We start from the raw sequence: 26,230 nt of genomic DNA, 5'->3' as shown, positions 1-26,230 counted from the left end.
ACAGTATGGTACTAGCACAGAAAGAGACACACAGATCAAGGGAACAGAATACAGAGAAAGTCTAGAAATAAACCCATGCACTTATGGTCAATTAATTTACAACAAAGGAGGCAAGAATATACAATGAAGAAAAGACAGTCTCTTCAATAAGTGGTGCTGGGAAAACTGAACAGTTACACGTGAAAGAATGAAATTAAAACATTTTCTCAAACCATATACAAAAATAAACTTAAAATGCGTTAAAGATCTAAATGTAAGACCAGAAACCATAAAATTCTTAGAAAAAAACATAGGCAGAACACTCTTTGACATAAATCATAGATCTTTGGATCTGTCTTCTAAGAAAAACAAATAAAAGCAAAAATAAACAAATGGGACCTAATCAAACTTATAAGCTTCTGCACAGCAAAGGAAACCATTGACAAAACAAAAAGACATCCTACTGAATGGGAGAAAATATTTGCAAATGATATGACCGATAAGGGGTTAGTGGGGAGAAAGTGGGGAGGGGCAAGATAGAAGGGTATTAAGAGGTACAAGCTACTATGTATAAAAACAATAAGCTACAAGGATATATTGTATAGCACAGGAAATATAGCCAATATTTTATAATAACTATAAATGGAGTATAATCTTTAAAAATTGTGAACCACTATGTTGTACATCTGAAACTTACATAATATTGTAAATCAACTATACCTTAATTAAAAAATATTTTTAAATGTGCCAAAGCCTTGAATAGACATTTCTCCAAAGATATGCAAATATTCTGCTTTAATTTTATAATTAATTTTATTAAAATATTTTATGTAAAAACAAATACACAAATGACCAATAAGCACATAAAAAGATGGTCAACCTCACTAATTATTAGGTGTGATTTTGTGATTTATAATAAGAAATATATATTTGGTCTTCTTCCTGGCACAGAACTCCTAAAACCCTTGGAATTTCCTGAGGGGAGAACCATAAAGGTGTCTTTTGTGATGTTAATGAGGTGACTTTTGGAAAGCCCCTATGTCACCTAAAAATGGGAGCTGGTCACCAGAGGAACCAACCTTGTGATTAGAGGGTTTCGATCCCACCCCACCCCCACCTCTGGGGATGGAAAGGGGGTTGAAGTTGGGTTTGATCACCAATAGCCAATAATTTAATCAATCATATCCATGTAATGAAGCCTCCATAAAAACCTTAAAAGGACAAGGTTCTGAAAGCTTTCCGGTCGGTGAACATGTGGAGATTCGGAGAGTGGTGCACCCAGAAAGGGCACGGAGGCTCTGCACCCCTTCCCACATGTATTGCCAGATATTTGTACATCACTGTATGTAGCAGCATTATTTTTTAAAAAATATTTATTTATTCGTTTGGCTGTGCCGCGTCTTAGTTGTGGGAGGTGGGATCTTCATTGCTGCGTGTGAGATCTTTAGTTGCAGCACAAGGGTTCTTTAGTTGCGGCATGCAGGCTCCTTTAGTTGTGGCATGCGGGACCTAGTTCCCTGACCAGGGATCGAACACGGGCCCCCTGCGTTGGGAGCGCATAGTCTTAACCATTGGACCACCAGGGAAGTCCCTGTAGTAGCATTATTTACAATAGTGAAAAGGTGGAAGCAACTCAAATGTCCATGGACTGAGGAATGAATAAACAGAATGTGTGTGTGCATACATATATACATACAACAAAATATTATTTAACCTCAAAAAGGAAATTCTGACACATGCTAGAATATGGATGAACCTTGAAGACCTTATGCTAAGTGAAATAAGCCAAAAAACCAAATACTGTATGATTCCAGTTATATGAGATACCTACAGCAGTCAAATTCATCAGGACATCAGTAGAATGGTGGTTGCCAGGGGCTGGAGGAAGGGGAAAAAAGGGAGTGTTTAATGAACAGAGTTTCAGTTTGGAACGATGAAGAAGTTCTGGAGATGGATGGTGATGATAGCTGTGCAACAATGTGAATGTAGTTAATGTCACTGAATTGTATACTTAAAGTGCTTAAAATGGTAAATTTTATGTTTTTTATATTTTACCACAATTTTTTGAAAGGTATACAGATTGAAGATAAAACTCTTTTTTATTCCCAGATGACACTGATCATGGATGTAGAAATTCCTAAGCAATGCACAAAAAAGCTACCAGAACTAATTATTGAAGTTAGTAAAGTAACAGGATACAAGGTCTATATACTAGAGACAAACAAATGGAAATTAAAATTTTTTAAACATCTTTTACAACAGCATCAAAAAAATACGTTATGCTTAGGAGTAACTTTAACAAAACATGTATAAGACCTGTACTCTGAAAGCTCATAACTTTACTCTGAGAAATTAAAGAAAACCTAAATAAAAGGAGGAATATAACAAGTCGGTGGTTCTGAATACTCGATATTGCTAAACTGCTAAATTGTCAATTCTCCCCAAATTGATTTATAGATCAATCCCAACCAAATGGACTATACTCCTGAATGTGAAGTGTAATAAAGCTTGTAGATAATCACAGAGGAGTATATCTTCATAACCTCAATGTAGGGAAAAACCTCAGACAAGACACAAAAAAGCATTAACGATAAAGGAGAAGATTGACAAACTGAGCTACATTAAAATTAAGAACTTCTGATCATTTTTAGGTCACCATTAAAGGGTAAAAAGGCAAGCCAGAGTGGAGAGAAGATACATTTAAACACAATACATGTAACCAACAAAGGATTCTTATCCAAACATACAAAGGACTCTTCTTACTCTATAAGACAAACACAGACAAAACAGTAGAAAAATGTGCAAAAGACACACTTCACAAAAACGGATATTCAAGTAGCCAACAATCACAGGAAAAAAAGCTTAACATCATCAGATCACCAGGAAATACAAATTTCAGCCTCAACAAGATACCACTGTATACCCATCAGAATGACTAAAATTTTCTTCAATTGACAGTATCAAGGGTCAACAAAGGTGTGGACAATAGGAACTCTCACACACTGCTGGTGGGAGTATAAACTGGAAAATAAAACAACAGAAATTTATTATCTCAAAGTTCTGAAGGCTAGAAGTCCAAAATCAAGGTATGTGCAGGGCCATGTTCCCCCTGAAACCTACAGGGGAATCCTTCCTTGCCTCCTCCTTGCTTCTGGTAATTTGGTGTCAATCTTTGGTGTTTTTAAGCTTGTAGATGCAACACTCCAATCTTCTATCTTCACATGGTGTCTCCCTTTGTCTCTTCATGTGGCATTCTTTTTATAAGGTCACCAGTCACATCAGACTAGGGTCTCAGCCTACTCTAGCAAGACCTCATCTTAACTAATAACATCTGAAATGACCCTATTTCCAAATAACGTCACATTCTGAGGTACTGGGAGTTAGGACTTCAACATTTTGGGGGTGAGATGACACAATTCAGCCTATAATATACACCAAAAAGAATATTCATAAAAGCAATTTTTCACAATAGCCCCAAACTACAAACAATCCAAATGTCCATCACCATTAGAATGGATTTTTTAAAATTGTAATACATGTATATAAAGGAATACTGTACAGAAATGAAAAAAAAAGAACTACAATAACATGAAACAACTATGATAAATGTCACAAACATAGTATTGAACAAAGTAAGTCATACATGAAATACACATACTAAATCTATTCATACTAAAAATAAAAAGTAGGCAATAAAAACTAAAAATTTATTTAGGGATGCAAGGTGATGTGGTAAAAATGTAAAGAAAATAAGTGATTACCATAAAACAGGATAAGTGTGACCTCTAATCGGGACAAACATTGTGATTAGGAGGGGACATAAAGGAGCTTCTGGGGCATTGGCAATGTTCAATTTCTTTACCTGCATGGTAAGTTACACAGGTACAATGAACTGTACTATTATTTTGTGTACTTTCTGTTAACTGATATTTTAAAATAATGTAAGTGAAAGAAAAAGGAGCTTTGCTGGAAATAAAAAGTTGAAAAAATACTAGAGTTAATATCTTTATGTCAAATCAAAGTTCATGCTTAAATAAGTGGAAAGTAAGCAAAGTGCAAAAGTTCATATAATATGTTGCCTTTTGTGTTAGAAGGGGAAATAAGAAAACATCTATTCATTTGTGCAGCAGAAATACAGTAAAGGTAAACTAGAGACTAATTAGGTTCATTTCTGTGAGAGGGGCAGGTAGGAATAAGGTGGAAAAGATAGAAGAAATGAGGAAGGGGTATGATACTTAGAATCTCTTTTGGACAGGTCTGACTTTAAGAACTATGCTAATAACTCACACATCCCACAGTACAACAACAAAACAAAATAATCAATAACAATGAGGGGAAAAACTAAAATGGAATTCAAAGCAGAACCAAATGAACTGGAACATCTGATAAATGAGTAGTGTAACCACACTGGGGGAAAAAAAAAATTAACCCAAGTGATTTTTAAACACAGTATCTGAACTATATATCTACAAACTAAAGACAAAAAGAAGTCTAAGCAAATACTGAATTCTAATTAAGAGGTTTCTTTTTTTGCAGAGGTATAGGTTAGCAATTCTAAAACAACTTTCTGTTATTCTAGGATTAAGCAAATAAGTACAAACATTGTGTATAACAAGAAACAGTTCTAATCGATGTGGAAGAAAGTTACAAATGTGAAAGAGAACAGCGTAAACCCTGTGATGAATAAACTGGAATTGGTGTTATCAGTGTGAATTGGTTCCTTTTAATATATATAGAATAGGGCTTCCCTGGTGGCGCAGTGGTTGAGAGTCCGCCTGCCGATGCAGGGGACACGGGTTTGTGCCCCGGGAAGATCCCACATGCCGCAGAGCAGCTGGGCCCGTGAGCCATGGCCGCTGAGCCTGCGCATCCGGAGCCTGTGCTCCGCGACGGGAGAAGCCACAACAGTGAGAGGCCCGCGTACCGCAAAAAAAAAAAAAAAAAAAAAAAAAAAAAAATATATATATATATATATAGAGAGAGAGAGAGAGAGAGAGAGAGAAAGAGAGTAGACAGATATGTGTGTGTGTGTGTGGACATATGTGTATTCACTCATGTCACACACATATGTACATATCGATTTTTCTTTTTTTTTTTTGGCCACGCAGCATGGAAGATCTTAGTTCCCCAACCAGGGATAGAATCCATGCCCCCTGCAGTGGAAGCACAGAGTCTTAACCACTGGGCCACCAGAGAAGTCCCAGTATATATCTATTTCTTAACTCTATCAGCTGACAAAGCCCAGAAGCCATGACACCCCAGTAACAAATGAACACACCTTGCACACAGATCTTGATTTCCAAATATATTCTCCACCAAAAGGAACTAGGGGTCCTTAGAGAAATGGCTGACTCCAGGGTTGGAATGAGCCTGGGATATCTTATTGTGCCAAAACATAAAGAAAATCCTCAATGAATGACAAGGTCATGTCAAAAGGACCTAAGAATCAGCTTGAAACGGTTCCCATTGGCCCAATCTGGGACAATTTGAGCATCAATATAAATTAATGAGAGTAAAGAAATATAACTCGTTGAATAAATAAGAATCCAAGAGTCTACAATGATATAAATAAATAAGCAGGGGGTGAAAGGAAAGCTCTTCTTTATAGCAGAAAGCCAACTAATAAACACAGAAGGAATGAAGGAATTAGAAAGAAAATCACCATTCGGCAACCATAATAGTAATAAATGATTTAGGCAAGAATTATCAGTGAATGCTACTGGAGGGTAAAAGTTCTGAGCAATAACAGGGTATTTACAGACCTCGAACTACTTCCCCCTCCCCAAAATACCTATAAATTAGAAAAAGAAAAATTCTAACTTTACAGTGGAGTAACCTGACAAACACTACCTTAACCAAGTGATCAAAGTTAACATCACCAGGAATGGGACAAGTTGACAGCACGCGCCTCCACGAGCATCTTTTCCATGGTATTCCTAACAAAAGTGTATTTTTGCAATTAATATATTAATTCAGAGTAATAGATCCAATTGTTGAATCATTCTCGTAATCCTGGAATAAACAATGCTTGGAATGTGAAAAAAATGTTTTTAAGTGCATGAGGTGAATTTAATTATGAAAATATATCAAACAAACCCAAATTAAGAGACATTCAACAAAATAACTGGCCTAAACTCTTTAAATATCAAGTCATGAAAAACATGGAAGATTAAAGAACTGTTTCAGATTAAAGGAGACTAAAGAGCTACGACAACTAAATCTAATGCACAATTCAGGATATTCTTTTGCTGTAAATGACATTCTTGGCATCACTAGCAAGATCTGAATAAGACCTACAGATTAGGTATCATACTGGTTTAATTCTGATAATTTTACCAAGGCTATGTAAAAGAATGTCCTTGATTTTAGGAAATGCACACTAAAGTTCTCAGGGAAAATGGGCATCACGATTGCAACCGACTCTCAATCCAAAATAAAAGGTGTATATATGTGTGTATTATATGTGTATGTACACACACACACACACACACACACATACATAGAGAGAAGGAGAGAGAAACAGCAAATGACAACACGAGTTAGAGACAGGGAAAGAGAGACAGAGACTAAAGAATAAGACAAATATGGAAAACGTTAATATATGGGGAATTAGGGCAAAAGGTGTATATAGAGAAATTCTCTGTACTACTCTGACAACTCTTCTGTAAGCCTGAAATTATGTCAAAATAAAAAAACTAAAAAATCTTACACAATACAGAAAATCAGATACTTCATAAAAGTAAGAATCAAAGATGAGAAATTATTCAACCACTTAAAATAATGAAACACCACTTTTTTGCTACGTAATTGGCACTAAAAATGTAGGTGACAATACTCAGTTTCAGCGAGATTCTACAGAACTTGGTACTTTCATATTTTGCTGTTAAGAGTAATAACAGGCCAAAAAAAAAAAACGTACAGATTCTAATGATTCTATGGCTGGGACTCCATACTAAGGAGATAAATACTAAGTACTAAAAACTCATGATACACTACAGCCTTATTTAAATAATGTAATCACTACAGCCTTAATGCAAATTGTAAATTGGTAAAAACTTAAGTACAACACAGGGAGAGTTTAAGAAAACAGATATAATCACTCATAGGAATTATTCAGTTAACAAAGTATAGTCTATAAAAACTAAGTAAACATGGAATAGCACATACAACAGACATAATATGATAAAGTAAAATTGTATGAACAGAATAATTACAAACTATGGTTTTAAAAATATCTACACACAGGGACTTCCCTGGTGGTCCAGTGGTTAAGACTCCATGCTTCCATGCCACAACATTGTTATAGTATCTGTAGGGTGGTGATATTGCTTAATGAGGTTGTTTTCCTTTTCTTTACCTTTCAAACTGTTAGTAACCTTACTATTTTAATACTGAGGAATATGCAACTAATAATAGAAAATAAGCTTAGCTACTATTTTAACATTAATCCTTTGTGTTTACAAAATGCATCTGGAAATATTTCAGAGGGAAAATAAGGGGGAAAACGTCATGATAAACTAATTTATACAAATACCTTTATCTTATCTTTAAACATGTATCACAGTAAATATGTGAGGGAGGAAGCTGCTCAAGTCCAGTAGGGAAAAGGTTACAAAAGATACATTAAAAATATTCAGACTGAAAGCATGAGCATCCTTACATCCTTTCTCAAAGAACAAGCACATTCTATACAAATGATTGTGACAAAGAATTTTAAAGTTCAAGAGCCTGTCACAGTAATGAGGTAAAATGTGGACAAGAGGAGTCTTGCCAAGCGTCTCTCTCGTCCAATACTCACTGAAGTCTCATTCGTTTTTCAGGGGGGCCTTTAGTACCCACAGTCTGTTGAACGTTCTTTGTGGTCTCCTTCTCCTCAGATTTTACAGTTTCTGGTATAGGTTCTGCCTCTTTCTTTGTCTGATCCACTAGACATCAAAAGCAGATATTTTTTGGAGGGGGAGGAGGGTGGAGGGATAAGACCAGTTTAGACAACAGTTAATGTGAATGGTTCAGACTCTCAAATTAATTTAGAACTACTTATCTCAAGTTTTAAATTTAGCTGTTTCATCAGGCAGATGTATAAGAACCAATTTACAAACAAAAAACCTGATAATACAAGCAAATTATGATACTAGACAAAAACACATGACATTTAAATAAGACATTATGCATAAAAAAGATACATAATTATTCTATGCCAGGTCAATGGACAGTCCAATACCTATTCTCAATGATGAAACAGAAGGCCTTTTTTCAAACTTTTGACAACCTAGAATCACCTCAGCTTCTCCACACACCCTCAATACCTGTTCATCCCACTCTAATGCATCTTTCAAATACTAATATCACTACCACAAAAGCACCACCTTTTGGCAATCAGCAGATCAAAGGTTAGGAGTAACAAACTGGCATTAGAGAGTCTAAAAGGACAAAATGATCATAATTCACCTCACATGTTATGATTGTTACTGAGTTAAACAGGCTGTTTGGTCTTATTTCAAGTTTGATAAGAATTATCAGATGAACCATACCTGGGACAGGCTTTTCTCCAGACTTTTGCTGTAATTAAAAAAAAAAAAAAAAAAAAAAAAAAAGTGGGGAAGAGGGGTGAAGGAAGAGGAAGAAGAAAACAGGGCAGGTTAGCAAAGCTTTTTGCTTCTTGACATCATAATTTTCATTAAAATTACACCTGCATGCAAATTATATTATAAATGACTTCATCAAGAGAAACTACTATCCACGTACCATAAAAAAGTAAATTTATCATTTTCTACTTCTTATTCCTGTTCCAGAAAAGACACAAATCTAAAACTAGAACAAAAGAGTCAAACATAAAAAAACCCTTGAACATCAACAAAGCCCTTTGCCTCTGCACCGAGGCTACAATGCTTTATAAAAAGTTGCTAAGGAGAATCCAATGAGAGGGAATAATGGAGCCTTTCAAGACTCCAGAGGCTTATTTGCACAGGCGATATGAGCTATAAGTAAGTAGAATGAAATTTGGATGTCTGACTTTTAAAGTTGGCAGGTATGGAACGTAAAGAAAAAGAGGTATTTTTCTATGAATATAAGGCTTCTGTTGAGTGTACTATTAGAAATCAAACTGCAGGAAAAAATGATGGGGGCACTAGGAGTCAGGAACAAGGTCAGATCCTTCATTCTGCACAGCAATTCTTTTACTTCAGTGGGCCCTGTCATCTCCCTGTTCTCGCTACCCAAGTTAAATGCTTTAAAACACTTTCCTCCTCCTCTCCCTCCTTCTTCCTCCTCAAGGCTCACAACCTACCCCTCACCCTCAGCCAATAAGGGTGTCAATGTTCTCTCCCATCCATCTACCTCCAAACTTATTACACCTTTATATACAGACATATATACATAAAAAATACCTCTCTATACTTCCCTGTCATCTCAGAATAAAAGTGTTCTCTTTATTTTTATGAAGTTTAATGCCTCCATTTGTTTTCTGAATTTCTTTCTGAATTTACATGCCCTCCTTAAGCTTCTTATCTATTCCTATGACTAGCGACTACACAATTTTCTGATGTCACATGATCCAGATTCATGCTACAAACTGCCTACTAGCCCACTCCAACTACAAGTTCTGGGAACCATTACATTTAATAAGACCAAAACTGAGCTTCCCATTATTACCCATTGTACACAAAAGGTTAATATAGAAGGTCTGAGCTACTATCCTTAGAAGGGCCAGGCTGCGAGGTTGGCCTTTGGCTGGTATCTGGAAATTTGGATTTCAGGAGGGTTCCCACCATTTTGTAACTGATAATGGCAATTCATTATGCCTAGACTGTTTGTATAAAAAAAAGTTGTTTTTGCTGAATACCTGCCTTCCTTCAAAGAATGTGGAATTTTGGTATGTGCTAGATTGAAAGTACCTACCTGAAAAACCTCCCCCAAAAACGTGGGCACCAAGTCTCTAATGGACTTCCTTAGGCAGAAATATCACTTACATGTTGCTGCATTTTCACTGTTGAGGCAAGAGTGTACTCTGTATGACTCTTCATGGGAAGAAGAGAGTGTAAGGAAGCCTGCAGATGGATTCCTCCAGACTCCACTAATGCCTTTTTTCCTTATATCTGGCTGTATAGCCCTACTATGTCACTGTAATAAAACCTGTGAGTGCTTCAAGCAAATCTCCAAACATGGGGGTGGTCATGGGAATCCCCAACACAACAACATTATTACCTGTTTTATGAACATATTAGGACTTAAACATGTCTAAAGTAATTTGAGGGAACAAATAATTTTTCCTTACTTTAAAACAGGAGAGGATATAGATGGTGTAACATTGAGGAATGAGAAATCGAGAGGGGATATTCTTATACTGCTAGCACTGAACCACTTGAACTATACTGGACACTGGACCATATCCAGACATTGAAATAATGTCATTACCTAATTAGTGCACACTGTCTAATCTTTTCTAGTGAACACTGTCACACAAACTAGTAGGATGTGGTTTAAGATGGGAAAATAGAACAGAGGCGGCCTTTCTGACAAAATTTATCAGGTAACTTTGGAATAAACCTAACTGAAGCAATATCCTATGGTGTCCTAGCAGCTTCTGAAAACAGCACTGAAAAGACATTGATAATAAAAGGCACTGAAGGCCTGAACTCCTATCACATCAGTTTTGGTGTAACTTTCAGTAGTAACAAAAGTTAAAATATGGAAAAAGGAGCTTCAAGGAAAAATGCAGGACTTCTCCAATATTCTCTTGAGCACCCCCATAAAGGGGCGACATCCCTCGGATCCAGAAGTCCTAAGCTACAAATGGTTCTGGGAGACAAAATGGGTAAATAGGGGCTCACAGAAGGCTTCAAGGAGACCAAGAATCTATTTTCTTCTCCAGATCTGAGGAGAAATGCTGTGGGTTGGAGAAACAAAGGGATTATTAAAAGTCCTAGAGAACTTTGATTATTAAAAGTTCTCCTAGGTCTGCTACATAGAGTTGACACACTCTTTCTCTTTGTGAGTTGGCTTTTGGCCCCTGGATGGTTAAAAGAAGGTGAGGTTCTGGAAAATGACAACTTAAGGGTGACTATGGCTAAACCTTTACAAGAAAAATGTAAAAACTCATGGAAGCAGGTAGTCTGCAACCTGCTTAAAATAATTGGGAGGAAATAGGGGAAGAAGAGAGAAAACAAGATTGGCCACGCCTGATAACTGTTGAAGCAGGATAATATCAATAGGTACATGGGGGCTTCATTTTTTATTATTCCCTCTATTTTTATATGCGTTTCTAAATTTCCATAACTTTCTACAAAGTGAAGTTTTTTTGTTTTAAGATTCAAGAGAGTCTTTGAGCTTTCTACAGTGTCCAGCCTAGCTCACCAGGATAGAACAGTACATGGAATTCAAGTCAGGACCCCTAGCCAGAGAAAAAGGAACTGTCAGTCAGCTGGAGTACCACAGAACCCAAACACAGTAGTAAGCTACTGAATGTTCTGGAGGTTGGCTAATGAAAATAGAACCCCTAACAACTATATTTACCCCAAATCTGTTTCTTTTCCTATATTCTGAATTTGGGTTCAACACCAAGTTGATTCTAATCCTAGGCCTGAAACCTCAGAATCATCCATAATGCCAATCTCTCCATATCCAACCACCAAAGTTAGGCAATGCTAAATCTGAAATATACCTTGAATCTGTTTCCTCTCTATCTATGGCCACAGAATTAATTCAGGCTTTCCATAATCTAACTTCCTTGACTCCAAACATCACATTTTTTTAAACATCTTTATTGGAGTATAATTGCTTTACAATGGTGTGTTAGTTTCTGCTTTATAACAAAGTGAATCAGTTATACACATACATATATGCCCATATCTCTTCCCTCTTGCCTCTCCCTCCCTCCCTCCCACCCTCCCTATCCCGCCCCTCTAGGTGGTCACAAAGCACCGAGCTGATCTCCCTGTGCCATGCAGCTGCTTCCCACTAGCTATCTATTTTACATTTGGTAGTGTATATATGTCCATGCCACTCTCACTTTGTGCCAGCTTACACCTTCCCTCTCCCCGTATCCTCAAGTCCATTCTCTAGTAGGTCTGCGTCTTTATTCCCGACTTGACCCTAGGTTCTTCATGACCATTTTTTTGTTTTGTTTTTTAGATTCCATATATATGTGTTAGCATACGGTATTTGTTTTTCTCTTTCTGACTTACTTCATTCTGTATGACAGACTCTAGGTCCATCCACCTCACTACAAATAACTCAGTTTCATTTCTTTTTATGGCTGAGTAATATTCCACTGTATATATGTGCCACATATTCTTTATCTGTTCATCTGTCAATGGACACTTACGTTGTTTCCAAGTCCTGGCTATTGTAAATAGAACTGCAATGAATATTGTGGTACATGACACATTTTCCTATGCATCTTCTATACCATGAATGGTTATCTTCCTAAAACAAACAAATAACCACATTATTTCGTTGCAACTGTTTTTAAACACTTAATGGGTCCCTACTACCATCATCAATAATTCACAGCTAGTCAGTGCTGAGGGTCAAGAAGATGAGGTAGAGGATATCTAAGTTTACTTCAAGAGAGGGTGTATTTGAAAAAGAATGTACAAAAATTACCACTGCTTTCATTTGTCTTTAGTGATGATAGTTATTGTTTTAATATTTCAAATAACATTTAATGTACCTGGAAACGTATGTTTACAGGAGTGGTACCAGGTTATGGGTTTAAAATAGTGAATAAACACACTGGACCACAGAACTAACCAAAACTCCTTTGTCGAGCATATACGATTCTTCTCAGTATGACCTTAATAGAAACTTTAAGTCTCATATTTCAGTACTCCTCCCTTCACAAACACATAAGAGTAATAAAACTTCAGAGTATTTTCTGGTTCCTTTCTTTTTTTTTTTTACAGGTACACTGAGGTATAACTGATACATGAAAAATACCGCACATATCTGATATACACAATTTGATGAGTTTGGACATATACATACACCTGTGATACCATCACCACAATCAAGGTAATAAACATATCCATCACCTCCAAAAGATTTCTTCTGCTCCTTTAGTTTGGGGTTTGTGTGTGTGTGTGTGTGTTAAGAACACTCCATATGAGATGAACCCTCTTACCAAGTTTTTAAGTGCACAACACCATATTGTTAACTGTAAGCAGTATGTTGTACAGCAGATCTCTACAACTTATTCATCTTATATAACTGTAATTTTACAGCCTTTTTAGAACTCCCTATTTTCCCCTTCTTCCATCCTCTGGCAACCACTATAATATTTTCTGTATCTGACTATTTTAGATACCTCATGTAAGTGAAATCATATAATATTCATCCTTCTGTGACTGACTTATCTCAATTAGCACAATATCTTCCAGATTCTTCCATGACACCACAAATGGTAAAATTTCCTTCTTTTTTAAGGCTGAATAATATTAAACTATATGTATATCCCATAGTTTCTTTATCCATTCATCTGTTGATGGACATTAGGGCTATTTCCATACCTTGGCTATTGTGGATAATGCTAAATATTCACAAAACTAATAAATGTGGGAATACAGATAGCTCAGGTTTCAAACTATATTACAAAGCTACAGTAATCAAAACAGTATGGTGTTGGGATAAAAACAGACATAAATCAATGGAACAAAATAGAGAGTCCAGAAATAAACCCATGCATATATGGTCAATTAATTTACACCACACAAAAAAATTAACTAAAAATGGATTTAAGACTGGAATGTAAGATCTGAAACCATAAAACTCCCAGAAGAAAACATAGGCAGTAAGCTCCTTGACATCAGTCTTGGTGATGAGTTTTTGGGTTTGACATGAAAAGCAAATGCACCAAAAGCAAAAATAAACAAGTGAGACTACAGCAAACCAAAAAGCTTCTGCACAGCAAAGTAAATCATCAACAAAATGAAAAGGCAACCTACAAAATGGAAGGAAATATTTGCAAATCGCATATCTGATAAGAAGTTAATATCCAAAATATATAAAGAACTCATATATCTCAACAGTGAAAAAACAAACAATTCAATTAAAAAATGGGCAGAGGACCTGAATAGATATTTTTCCAAAGAAGACATACAGATGACCAACAGGTACATGAAAAGGTGCTCAACATCACTAATCATCAGGGAAATGCATATCAAAACCACAATGAGATATCACTTCACAGTTGTTATAATGGTTACCATTGAAAAGACAAGAAGTAACACGTGTTGGTGAGGGTGTAAAAAAAAGGGAACACTTGTGTACTGTTGGTGGCAATACAAATTGGTGCAGCCAATATGGAAAACAGTACAGAGGTTCCCCCAAAAATTAAAAACAGAAATACCATATGATCCAGCAATCCCACTTTTGGGTATATATTTGAAGGGAATGAATACAAGATCTCGAATGGACACCTGCATTCCCACATTCACTGTGGCATTATCCACAATAGCCAAGGTATGGAAACAACCTACATGTCTGTCAACAGAATGGGTAAAGAAGATGTGAGATATATATATGTTTGTGTGAGAGAGAGACATATGTGATACACACACACGCGCGCGCGCGCACGTGCGCACACATATACAGGAATATTGTTTAGCCATGAGAAAGAAGGATATCCTGCCATTTGTGAGAGCATGAACCTGGAGAGCATTATACTAAGTGGAGTCAGGCAGGCAAATATGATATATCACATCACTTATATATGGAATCTAAAATGTTCAAACTCCTACAGAGGGTACAGCGGTGCCTGCCAGCGGCTGAGGGGGTGGGGGAAATGGGGAGATGTTGGTGAAAGGTATAAGATGAAATAAGTTCTGGAAATCTAATACACAACATGGTGATTATAGTTAGTAACACTGTATTATATATTTGAAAGTTGCTAAGAGAGTAAAACTTAAATGAACTCACCATAAAAAAGAACAGTAATTATGTGACATGACAGAGATGTTCGCTAATGCTATGGTGGTAATCATTTTGCAGTATATAAGTGTATCAAATCAACAGGTTGTACACCTTAAACTTACACAATGTTATTACACCAATTATATCTCAATAAAGCTGATAACAAAAAGTTTATCCCTAAGTATGTTTTTGATGCTATTATAAGTGGGATTTTCTTGATATCCTTTACTGATAGTTGTTAGTATACAGAAGTGCAACTGATTTTTGTGTGTTGATTTTGTATCCTGCAATTTCACCGAATTCATGTATTAGTTATAACAGTTTTTTAATGGAGTCTTTAGGGTTTTCTATGTATAAGATCATATCATCTGCAAACAGACAATTTTACTTCTTTTCCCATTTGGATCCCTTTTACTGCCTAATTTCTCTGGCTAGGTCTCCCAGCACTATGCTGAATAGAAGTGTGGAGGGTGGATATCCTTGTCTTGTTCCTGATCTTAGAGAAAAAGCTTTGTTCTTCACCACTGAATATGATAGCCGTTTGTTTGTTATACATGGCTTTTATGATGTTGAGGTACATTCCTTTTATACCTAGTTTGTTGTTTTTACCATAAAAAGGGTTTGTTATACGTGGCTTTTATGATGTTGAGGTACATTCCTTTTATACCTAGTTTGTTGTTTTTACCATAAAAAGATGTTGAATTTTCCCAAATGCTTTTTCTGCATCTATTGAGATGATCATGTGATTTTTATCCTTCATCCTGATAATGTAGTGTATCATACTGATTGATTTTAGTATGTCGAACCATCTCTGCACCCCAGGGATAAATCCCACTTGATCATGATATATGATCCTCTTAATGGGCTATTGCATTTGATTTGCTAGTATTTCATTGAGAATTTTTGCATCTATTTTTATTGGACTGTAGTTTTCTTGTCTTGTAGTGTCTTTTGGTCGTTGGTATCAGAGTAATGCTGGCCTCATAAAATGAATTTGGAAGTGTTCCCTCCTCTTTAATTTTTTGGAAGAGTTTGAGAAGGATTGGTGTTAATTCTCTTTAAATGTTTGGTAGAATTCATCCATGAAGTCATCTGTTCCTAGACATTTCTTTGGGAGGTTTGTGATTACTGATTCAGTCTCCTTATTCATTATTGGTCTGTTCAGATTTTCTATTTCTTCATGACTCAGTCTTGGTAGGTCATATGTTCTAGGAATTTCTTATAGGTTACCCAATTTCTTGGCATATAAACTGTTTATAGTAGTCTCTTACGATCATTTTACTTCTGTGGCATCAGTAGTAACGTCTCTTCAACTTCTAATTTTATTTATTTGAGTCTCCTCTCTTTGTTAGTCTAGCTAAAAGTTGGTCAATTTCGTTTATCTTTTCAAAACACCAACCCTTAGTTTCCTTGCTTTTTTGTTGTTGTTTTTATTGAAGTATAGTTGATTTAAAATGTTGTGTTAGTTTCTGGTGTATCACTGATTCTTTTCTATTGTTTTTCTAGTCTCTATTTCATAATTTTTAATCTTTGTAATTTCTTTTCTTCTGCTAACTTATAAGTGGAAATTAAACAAAACACTCCTGAACAACCAGTAGGCCAAAGAAGGAATCAAAAGGGAAATCAGAAATTATCTGGAGAGAAATTAAAATGAAACTACATCATACCAAAACTTATGGGATGCAGAAAAAGAAGTACTAAGAGGGAAGTTTATAGCAATAAATCCTACATTAAAAAGGAAAGATCGCAAACAACCTAACTTTACACCTCAAGAAACTAGACAAAGAACACACTGAGGGATTTTCTTGGTTTCTGAGTATGTGTTCATTGATCATCTTTCATGTTTTTGGTTTTGCATTTTCTGTTCCCATTTTCTAGATCAGCACTGCCCAAAATATAATGTGAGCCACAAATACAAGCTATATATGTAATTTAAATTTTTCTAGTAGTCACATTTTCAGAAAGAAACAGATGAATTTTATTATTTTTAACCAAATGTATCTAAAAGAGTATCACTGACATATAATCAATATTTTTAACTATTAATGAAATATTTTATAAATTTTTTGTACTAAGTGCTTGAACCCAGTATGTATTTCACACATAACACAACTCAGTTTGGACTAGCTGTGTTTCAAATGCACAATAGTCACATGTGCCTAGGGGCTACTGTACTGTGCAGTTCTAGGTGTTCTGCCACGAATGGCCAACCACACCTAACCTCTTACACCCTGTAGTCACTACTCGTCATCTTACACAGAGCTATAATTCATTTATTTATTTATTCAACAGACATTGTTTCATCTTCACGCGCAATTCATGAGATTTCTCTAAACTGGCTTTTTGGTCCTGAGTTCCAACTGTGGCCCCTGCTCCCTTCACCACCACGTCACCATTCCAACAGTACACCTCATCCAGTAGAGTCAGGGAAGGGGGAAGGAAAGGCCTATTCTAAAGTCATCTCAGGGTGTGAAAAATCTCAGTCTAAAACAACCCTTGAAAATCTCTTAAATAGGCCCTCCACAGGAAAAACATGACCTTGTGTGTACACAGCCCTGTAAAGATAAGTAAGAGCTGAGGCAAACCATAAGAATAACATGTTCACATATTCCATCTCACACTTACTTCTCTGCAAAAGCTCATTTAGTACCACGGTACGTGGACCTGCTATTGCTGTTGGAATGCCCAAGACAACATAATGGAATTCATATAGCTCCAATGTATGTTATAAGTCTATTTATTATTACTCCTGCCTCCTCCATTTATCATGCCAAACCCTCCACATCAAATGTACTATTCTTTTTATTACAAAGTTTTTATTATTCTATCATTTAAGGACTTAAATACCCTCTACATCAGGGTGGAAGGCAGCACGTACAGTAAAAACAGCATGAGTTTCAAATTCTAGTTTTGTTACCATCTATGACACTTTCAGCAACCTTCTGAATGAGAATATTATTATATTCAGTCCTCACAGTTTACGAAGATTCAATAAGGAATTAAACTTAAGCGCACGGAACAGTACTAATTCCATTCCCTTTACCACCTCCTCCATTAAGTCCTTGAGAAACCTTTCTTTGATTCAGAGATCATTTTTTTAACTAACAAGGAAAATCAGTATTTTTAGGTCACATCTGAAACAGTCCTCAATTAAAAATAAATATGCCAGGAAAAAGTGTTGAATCAAAATTAACCACACGCATTCTCATTACCTGCACAAATCTGGGTGGAAATTTTTGTCTAAGGTCTAGGAGTAAAGCATCCACACGCTGTCTCTGGAAAATAGAGCTCGGTTCTTCTTTCCTTTTGACTTTAGGTTTGACTTTATCTATTAAAATATAAGGTCCAAATCAAAACATTGTCTAAACTACTTTGGTGCCTTATTATTTCACAAATCTTTGTCTGCCATGAATATATTCAAATTTTATTATTTTTAATGGCTGCTATTCCAAAGATAATCCCCCCAAATACGTTAAACATAGCATATACAGAGAAGCATTCAAACTCTCCCTCTGAAATGAGGTTAAAATTCTAACATTTAAAAAGCTGATACATCTTTCAAAGACATTTCGGTTTTAGCATGTAAACATGGATAAACATCGTTCTTATGTTTCCATAATTACTTAATTATGGAAAACTTTAAGGCTAAATTTTCCATAATTACCTAAGTCACATTCAGATTATTGGTTTGAAATTATCTTGTGTATATTTTAAGTGTATTAAACAGACTTTTCCCGCAAAACCTAATAGGTACAAATGGAAAATGCAACTTTCATAAACTCAAGTAACCATACTCAATTATGAAGACTATAATCCACTGAAAAAAACAGGACAAACCAAACAACAGAAGATCATAAAGACAAGAGAGAAAAGAACTTGCAAGAAAAATTATGAAGCTAATCACGTGTGGGATTTTCCCTGGGAGGGGAGTGTGCTGGTGGACTGTCTATAAAGATAGGGTTCCAGTTAAGTTTTACTCCAAACATTTCATTAGGGTAGGGGCAAAGAGCTCTTGGGAGAAGTTTATTCAACTGATGCAAACTTTCCTAAGTCAAATGTTGTCGCCGGGACCTACTATTACGAATAAATATAACTGTATCTCAAAGACCATTCATTCCACGGGTCTGAATTTTATTTAAAGGCTACCTTTTCCATAGTAATTCATTCTAAGTTTCTATTTCTCTAGAAAGAAATGCAGAATATAGGTATACTGCTATAGATACATTTCTAGAAGTACTTTTATTAGTAAAATATGGTACAGAACAAGTAGCAGATTAGCAGCTATGGCAACTAGAGGACCTGGCATCACGACAGGCGGTAACATAGAAAGATCAGAAAACAGACTGTTCATCTGGAGATAGGGCTTTAAGAGCATCTCCCCTATTTCAAAAACTTGGAAGACTTGGGTTCCAGATTTCAAGATGACTCAACAGTTTGGTAAGCAGGAAATATCATCATTACTCATTCCTCATCACTGATTTCCCCTACATGTCCTAAATATTTTAAAACCTTGTATCAACTTATCAAAGATTATCATGTACCAAAGAGATTAAAATTTGTACCTGTTCCTATGGGAATGCTATTATTACCACATCTAGTTACATGAATCATAGCTCTGACAATGTCATCATCCTATGAAACCTTCCCACAGAGAAGTAAAACACAGCTAGAAATCATCAATAGCCATCTTCCGAAAGAAAGCAGCTTCATTCTCTGAGTAACAAAAAGTGTTTTAGGAGGGTCCCGGTGTCCCACCTACCTTGCTCTTCGTGATCTTTGAAGTGCCACCAATACCCTTTGGAAGGATGATATCGACAGTATGACATAGCTTCATCAAAAGCTGACTGAATGCCATGTACCACAGTAAGCTTAGAAAAAGAAAACAAATTCTGAATTTCTCATCAATCATCCAAAATTTACAAAGTGAACACAAAATATTACATATGCAAAGACAGTAAATCTTCTGCTTTTCAGAACCTGAATCACTATGTATCTAGGGGTGGTATATACTTTGAACATGGAGTTGGCCCACAGGAACCAATGCTTAAGATATTCTAATAGTCAACACTTTATACCAACGTACACAAGGGAGAGGAGTTCCTGTTTAATTCTCGGTAGCAAGGTAGTTCGGTTAGAAGTTTTCTTTAATGTTTAAAGTATGTAAAGACACTCACCACTCTAGAGTTTATAACTGATCCCAAGTCTGGTGCCTGATAGATCACTCCGGCAATAATATAGTAATCAGCCAGTGGGATAACTAAAGCAGCGAGGAAAAAAAATGTTTCTCAATATAGCTCTGCACACAAACCGCTAAATATATTTCCATAAAAAGAACAACTAAAGTTTAACATCTTCCCACACTAAAGCTTAAGGTAGGGTTTGGCAATTCCTGTTTTTGTAAATAAAGTTACATAGGAAAATAACCACACTCATTCATTTGCGTTATTATCTAAGGCCGCTATGGCACTAGTTGAATAGTTGTCTCAGAGACCATGAGGCTCCAAAGCCTAAAATATTTAGTCTCTGGACCTTCACAGAAAAAGTTTGCTAAAAAAAACGTTTGCCCTAGGAGCAGTGCTTCTTAAACTTTAACGTGCTTTTGAATCACCTGAGTATCTTGTTAAAATCAGATTCTTACTCAGTAGGGACGATGCATTTCTAACAAGTTCCTAAGTGATCCGATGCTGCTGTCAGTCAACCACACTTTGGGGAATAAGACCTTAGAGCAAGAGAGATTTAGGGCCCAGGATGAAGATACCAGACACACTGAACTTGCCTCTGTGCCCCAGTCCGAGGTCCTACGGAATAAAGCAGCGGCTAGTGAGGCTGGTGCCATCTTCTGTCGCTTCTGTACCTGGAACCCTTCCATCATGGAACTCTTGTCCCCAGCCTTGTCTTTGTTCTAAGTTTCTCTGGGCAGGGACTCTAGATCTTTGACTTTTTTTTTTTTAATTAATTTATCTTTATTTATTTATTTTTGGCTGTGTTTGGTCTTTGTTGCAGTGTGCGGGCTTCTCATTGTGGTGGCTTCTCTTGTTGCGGAGCGTGGGCTCTAGGTGCTCGGGCTTCGGTAGTCGTGCCTCACGGGCTCTAGGGCGCAGGCTCTGTAGTTGTGGCACACAGGCTTAGTTGCTCTGCGGCATGTGGGATCTTCCCGGACCAGGGCTCGAACCCATGTCCCCTGCACTGGCAGGCGGATTCTTAACCACTGCGCCACCAGGGAAGTCCTAGATCTTTGACTTTGAAAGTAAATTTGGATTCTTGACTCTGGAACCACAACTTCAGTAGCAAGTCATTCTCTGGAATCAATACTAGGGTGAAGGTTATTCTCAAAGGTCTTGATGAGAGTATCTAATTTAAGAGATGTAGCTGGTCATCTCTGGAATAGGTGACTAGCTCTTTGATTGAAAATCAAGTCTGAATTCTATACTTTTCGGTATGATTTCTAAAGCAAGTTTTTGTCTGGTAATTTTGATTGAATGTATCAATGAGGATTTTCCATTGATCTTTTATGAATTTGGTGCAACTGCATCTGCCAAGAATTAAACCTGATTTCCTTCTGAGAGACTAGAATTTGACAGGCAGAGGACGTCTACATGATCAGCCCTCAATAAAAATTCTGGACTCAGAGTCTCAAACGGTCTTCCCTGAGCTCTGAGCAGACATAGTACACACTGCATTTCACTACTAGAGGGAAGGTGCACTTGGTGTGGCCCCTCACAGAAGGGAAAGCATAGGAAGCCTACACATGGATTCCTACAAATCCCTAAAACAGAACCCAATCCACAAAAATAAGAACATATATAGCTCAGGAGTAAATAAATCATGGTATTTTAAGAAGAAAATAATGCCTAAAGTTTACATATTTTACCTTGAGTAGGGGACTGCCGCTGTTGCTTTCGAATGATAAAAAGAATGGGCTCTTGGGCATGTAAAAGGATGTATTCCACTCCAACCATCTGACTGAAAACAGGACACAGACACTCAGAGATCTATGAATGCCCTACAAACAATTCTCTAGAACATTCAAATTATCACATAAAAGTATAGCAACATTGTAAACAGGATAAAACTGCCTATGTTTGATATGAAAAATTGGCTGTTCAATAAAACTGGCTATTTTTCCCAGGTAGGTGGGGCTCAAATAAAGTAAGATTTCGTTTTTAAACAACAACAAAATTTCTCTACAAAAATTCATGATGAACTTAAATCGGAGTATTTTCAGTCATGAGAGTACAATGAACCTACATTTCAAAACAGGCAACCAAAATACCAGGATGCTTCCTGACCAAGGAGATCTATAAATATATATAAAATATTAAAATATACATGAACACTATACCTGTCTTAATATAGATCACTACTATATATTGTACCCAACCAGAAAACATCAAAAACCTTATCCTCACCTCCAACATATTTTTTCCTGACATACTATGTTTAAAAGCAACACCAAGGTATCTCAGTAAATGTAAATATTTACCTCAAAACAAAAGCTATTTAAAATACCAGAAATTCAATTTCTTAGAACCCCTGCTCTCCATGTTTAGCTGACAGATGAAAAACTTCATTACACAGTTGTTTCAGAAACTTTTATAATAGTAATGAATTATTTAGCATCCCAAGTCTGAAGAATCTTGCTAAATTTGGCTAAAATTTTATTTGTCAAACAAAGAAAAATCTACTATAAACTCGACTATGGTTTAAGACATCAAATTACATGTAGAGGAGACAACATATATAGTTACCTGGTTAAGGTAACAGTTGCATTGCGGAAATCAATGAGATTTACATCTAAACCTCATAGTTACATTTTAACTAGACAGTAATATGTGCAGTTATAAAGAAAAGACTTCCCAGGTTACAAGTGACTACTAATAATTCCTTTGCATGTCAAATCTGCACAAACCCAAACAAAACTCCGGTTCTTCCAACACTTCTACTCTGTACTTCATGATTCACAGCTTGAAAGAACTATTCATTACAAAATCTGCAGTTGGTAAAAATGCTACCTTCTTATAATAACTTACTTTAAGTGTTCTAATGTTAGCCTCTGCATTTTGACCACTTCATTATTACATGTCCTGTCATAAAAAGGATTACTTCTTTCTGAAAAGTAATCCAGGACACTTCCACTGTTCAAAATAGGGATCCAGGAACTGTCAACCCAAGAGATTCCCAGCAGATTATCTATAGAAAAGAAACAAAATGATAAAGGATGAGAAAAGAGAAAAAAATCCAATCCAACAAACATTTTTATGTATATAATGTAGGAGGCACTATGAATATAAGGATGACGTGGATCCTAACCTACATACCCTCACAGTCCCGCAGAAGAGCTAAGTATGCAAGAAAGCAATGACAACACAAGATCCATAATAAAGGTATGAATAAATGTGTTATGAGAGCACAGTGGAGCAAGCAGAATACCTTACCTGAGGGAACAGGAATGGTTTTTCATGGGATGAGGAGGAGGTGGGTTTTAGCACTATATGTTAAAGAATAAATAGAGGCTCACCATGGAGAAATGAGAGGCAAAGTAATTCCAAGCAGAGGTAATGCATATACAAAGGTAGGGAAATATAAAAGAATATTATATGTTTAATTGGGAGATTCTGATTGACATATATACACTAATATGTATAAAATAGATAACTAATGAGCCTGCTGTATAAAAAATAAATAAAATTCAAAGATTCAATAAATAAATAAAAGTACATTATATGTTTAAAGAATAACTCAATTAGGTGAAGAAGTTACAGGATTTGAAATCTAGAGAGGTCTTTCAAAATATCGGAAATCCTGAGTTTTTATAATGTTGGCAACTAATTCAAAAATTTTCAAACAATATGTATGCCAAAGAAAACACATCCATCGCCACTAATGGGAGATCTTTCAATTAAAGAGACAGAAATAAGTTAGGAATCTATTATTATAGATGAGATAATAATTATGTAAAAGGGGCAAATGAAAAGTAGAATGCCCTTAATTACAGCCATACAATTTCACATTTTAAAGAATTAAACTTTAAATTTTTCAAAATGGAAAAAGAAAACAAAGACATGATAAGTAGGGCTAGATAGCTTTAATTAATGAGCTTTTATTGGGTACTGGCTGCAATGTTTCATACCACTGACAGTACTAAATCCCACTAGCTGTAAGTCATGAAACATCAAATTGCCTATATAATTACTGGTTGAAGAAGGAAGAATGGAAAAGTTCAACCTCCCCATGCCTTAGTTTTCTCATCTATAAAATAGGGATTATAATAGTATCTGCATGCTAGATTATATATGTAAAATGCTTAGTACATTGTAATAACCCAATAAATGTTCATTATGATGATGGTGGTAGTGCTGGTAGTCAATTTCTTTTAAGATTAATATGAACAAACTTATTTCTGGCTTAACCAAAGGCGGTCCTAGTTTGTGCCTCTTTTTTTTTCTAGTTTATGCACTTCTAAAAAATATAGAAACGTCTTTCATTCTAAAAAGGTATAGGTTTACTAGATATTCAAATGGTCAAGCTAGATTAAACTCATTTTAAATGTCACTAATCTCTGCAAAGCCTTTCTCTACTTTGCAAGGCAGAAATAATGGTTTCTTTCTCTATGTCCTCATAGCGGTTTTTACATAGTTTTATAATTGATTATTAATAACCCACAAGTACAAATGTTTTCCCATTAAATGCTGAGTTTTTTAAGGAACTGGGGCTGTGGGTTACTCATCAGAACTAGCACAGGACCTGTTTGGTAAGAATTAGAAAATGTTTATTAATTCATGATTAAGGGCTAAGGACATAAATTTACACACACTCCAGTATCCAAGTATGTTCAGTTACAAACTAGTTAACTGGGGTTAAGAGGGTGGTGTGTGGCTGTGAAATAGGATATATTAGTTCTCCTACATAGAAGCTACCTGTGACCACAGCCCAATAGACTACACTACCAAAACAAGCAGACTCCAACTATTTCTTACCATCTCCACTGTTACCACCCTAGTCTGAGCCACCCCCAACTCCCCACGCATTACAAAAATGCCTTCCTAACCGGTCTCCCCTCCTACAGTGTTCTCAGCAGTCAAGGTGATCCTAAAAAAAAGTAAGTCAGGTTACGTTCATCCCTTCTGGTCAAAACCCTCCAGTGGTTCTCTATTTTACTCAGAGGACAAGCCAAAGGCCTTACCATGGCCTACTATTCCTGTATGAACAAGCCACCACACCAATTCTCTCTCTGACCTCATCTACTTCCCGCCTCCTCGCTCACTGTGCTTCAGCCATACTGGCCCCCTTGCTGTTCTTCTGACATGTTCCCACCTTAGAGCCTTTGCAATGGACCTAACAAATCTAAATAAAAAGTAAAAAGTTATGAAAGCTAAACAGCCTCGTGGACTAAATGGTCCTCTTTTGTATTCAGTAGCAAGGGAGAGCATACTGACATGGCTCTAATACAGCTCTCTAACAGTCAGCAAGTAATGAAATTAGGTACTTGATATTCTCACTTATAACGAAAGACAAACATATAGTAAACATTATCCAGAACTGCTGAAGATCACTGGACATTTTGACAATATATAAATGACAATATATTTGGAATATGTGTGCTAGACTCCAATTTGGTTAATATAGAAAAAGGAACCTCAAACGTCAGCAATAAGGTAGGCCCCAGGCCAAGTGCCAAGAATGAACCAAACACTGTCGGCTCATGACCCCACCCCCTTCTCTGTCGTTCCTTCACCTGGACAGAACAGCCCCAATACTGCTGTAGAGATACGTACGTAGGACAACACCACAGGGCTCAAAGCCCAGAGCTTATTCCAACCCCTTCGTTTTGACTCTTCTAAGAGACTCCTGAAAAACTGCGAAAATCTAGGCAATTTTTCGACAGATTGGCGCTTTGGGTCGTTCACAGAAAACATTCCAAAGAGCTTGGGAGACATCACAAGGGAACCGGAATCTTGCTCCCAAGAGCTATAAATCCCTAAACCAGCTCCCAAACAATCAGGAAACAAAGGGGACAGCACAGGTTACCTCGGATATCCACCGCCGCCATAGTCCCAAAAGCGTCCTCAGGTTCTTCTTCCGGCGCAGAGTAAACGTAACAAGTCTGAGACGAAAGAGCTCGCTGCAGAGCAGAGGAAGGTTAAGGAGGAACCAAAAGAGGGGAGGAGACTGCAAGGCCAGGAAGATAGGGCAGGGAAAGGGAAGAAGCGGAAAGAATAGGAGGTGGAGCGGGGCGGGGCTGAGGGGCGGGGCTGAGAGAGGGTGGGGCGGGGAAGAGGGGAGGAGCGGAGAGAAGGGGTGGGGCGGGGCTAGGAGGTGGAGCGGGGCAAGGAGGAGCGGGGAG

General features: G+C 36.7%; 1 protein-coding gene across 1 annotated transcript; it reads right to left on the bottom strand.

Moving 5' to 3' along the window:
* Positions 1–777: 777 nt before the first annotated feature.
* Positions 778–25,994, bottom strand: MED6 (mediator complex subunit 6). Its single transcript, XM_060004316.1, has 9 exons — positions 25,915–25,994; positions 22,917–23,076; positions 21,758–21,849; positions 20,061–20,143; positions 19,646–19,754; positions 18,099–18,214; positions 8,511–8,538; positions 7,778–7,904; positions 778–1,857 (listed from the first exon to the last, which is right to left on the bottom strand). Exons 1-9 carry the CDS (start codon positions 25,934–25,936, stop codon positions 1,833–1,835), a joined length of 762 nt encoding a protein of 253 aa, XP_059860299.1. The 5' UTR covers positions 25,937–25,994; the 3' UTR covers positions 778–1,832.
* Between the last annotated feature and the right edge of the window lie 236 nt (positions 25,995–26,230).

The sequence above is a fragment of the Delphinus delphis genome, chromosome 2, assembly GCF_949987515.2.
Source record: "Delphinus delphis chromosome 2, mDelDel1.2, whole genome shotgun sequence".
NCBI classification, from domain to species: Eukaryota; Metazoa; Chordata; class Mammalia; order Artiodactyla; family Delphinidae; genus Delphinus; species Delphinus delphis.
Note: the sequence above shows the minus strand (reverse complement) of the source record. Positions and strands in the feature narration are given on the sequence as shown.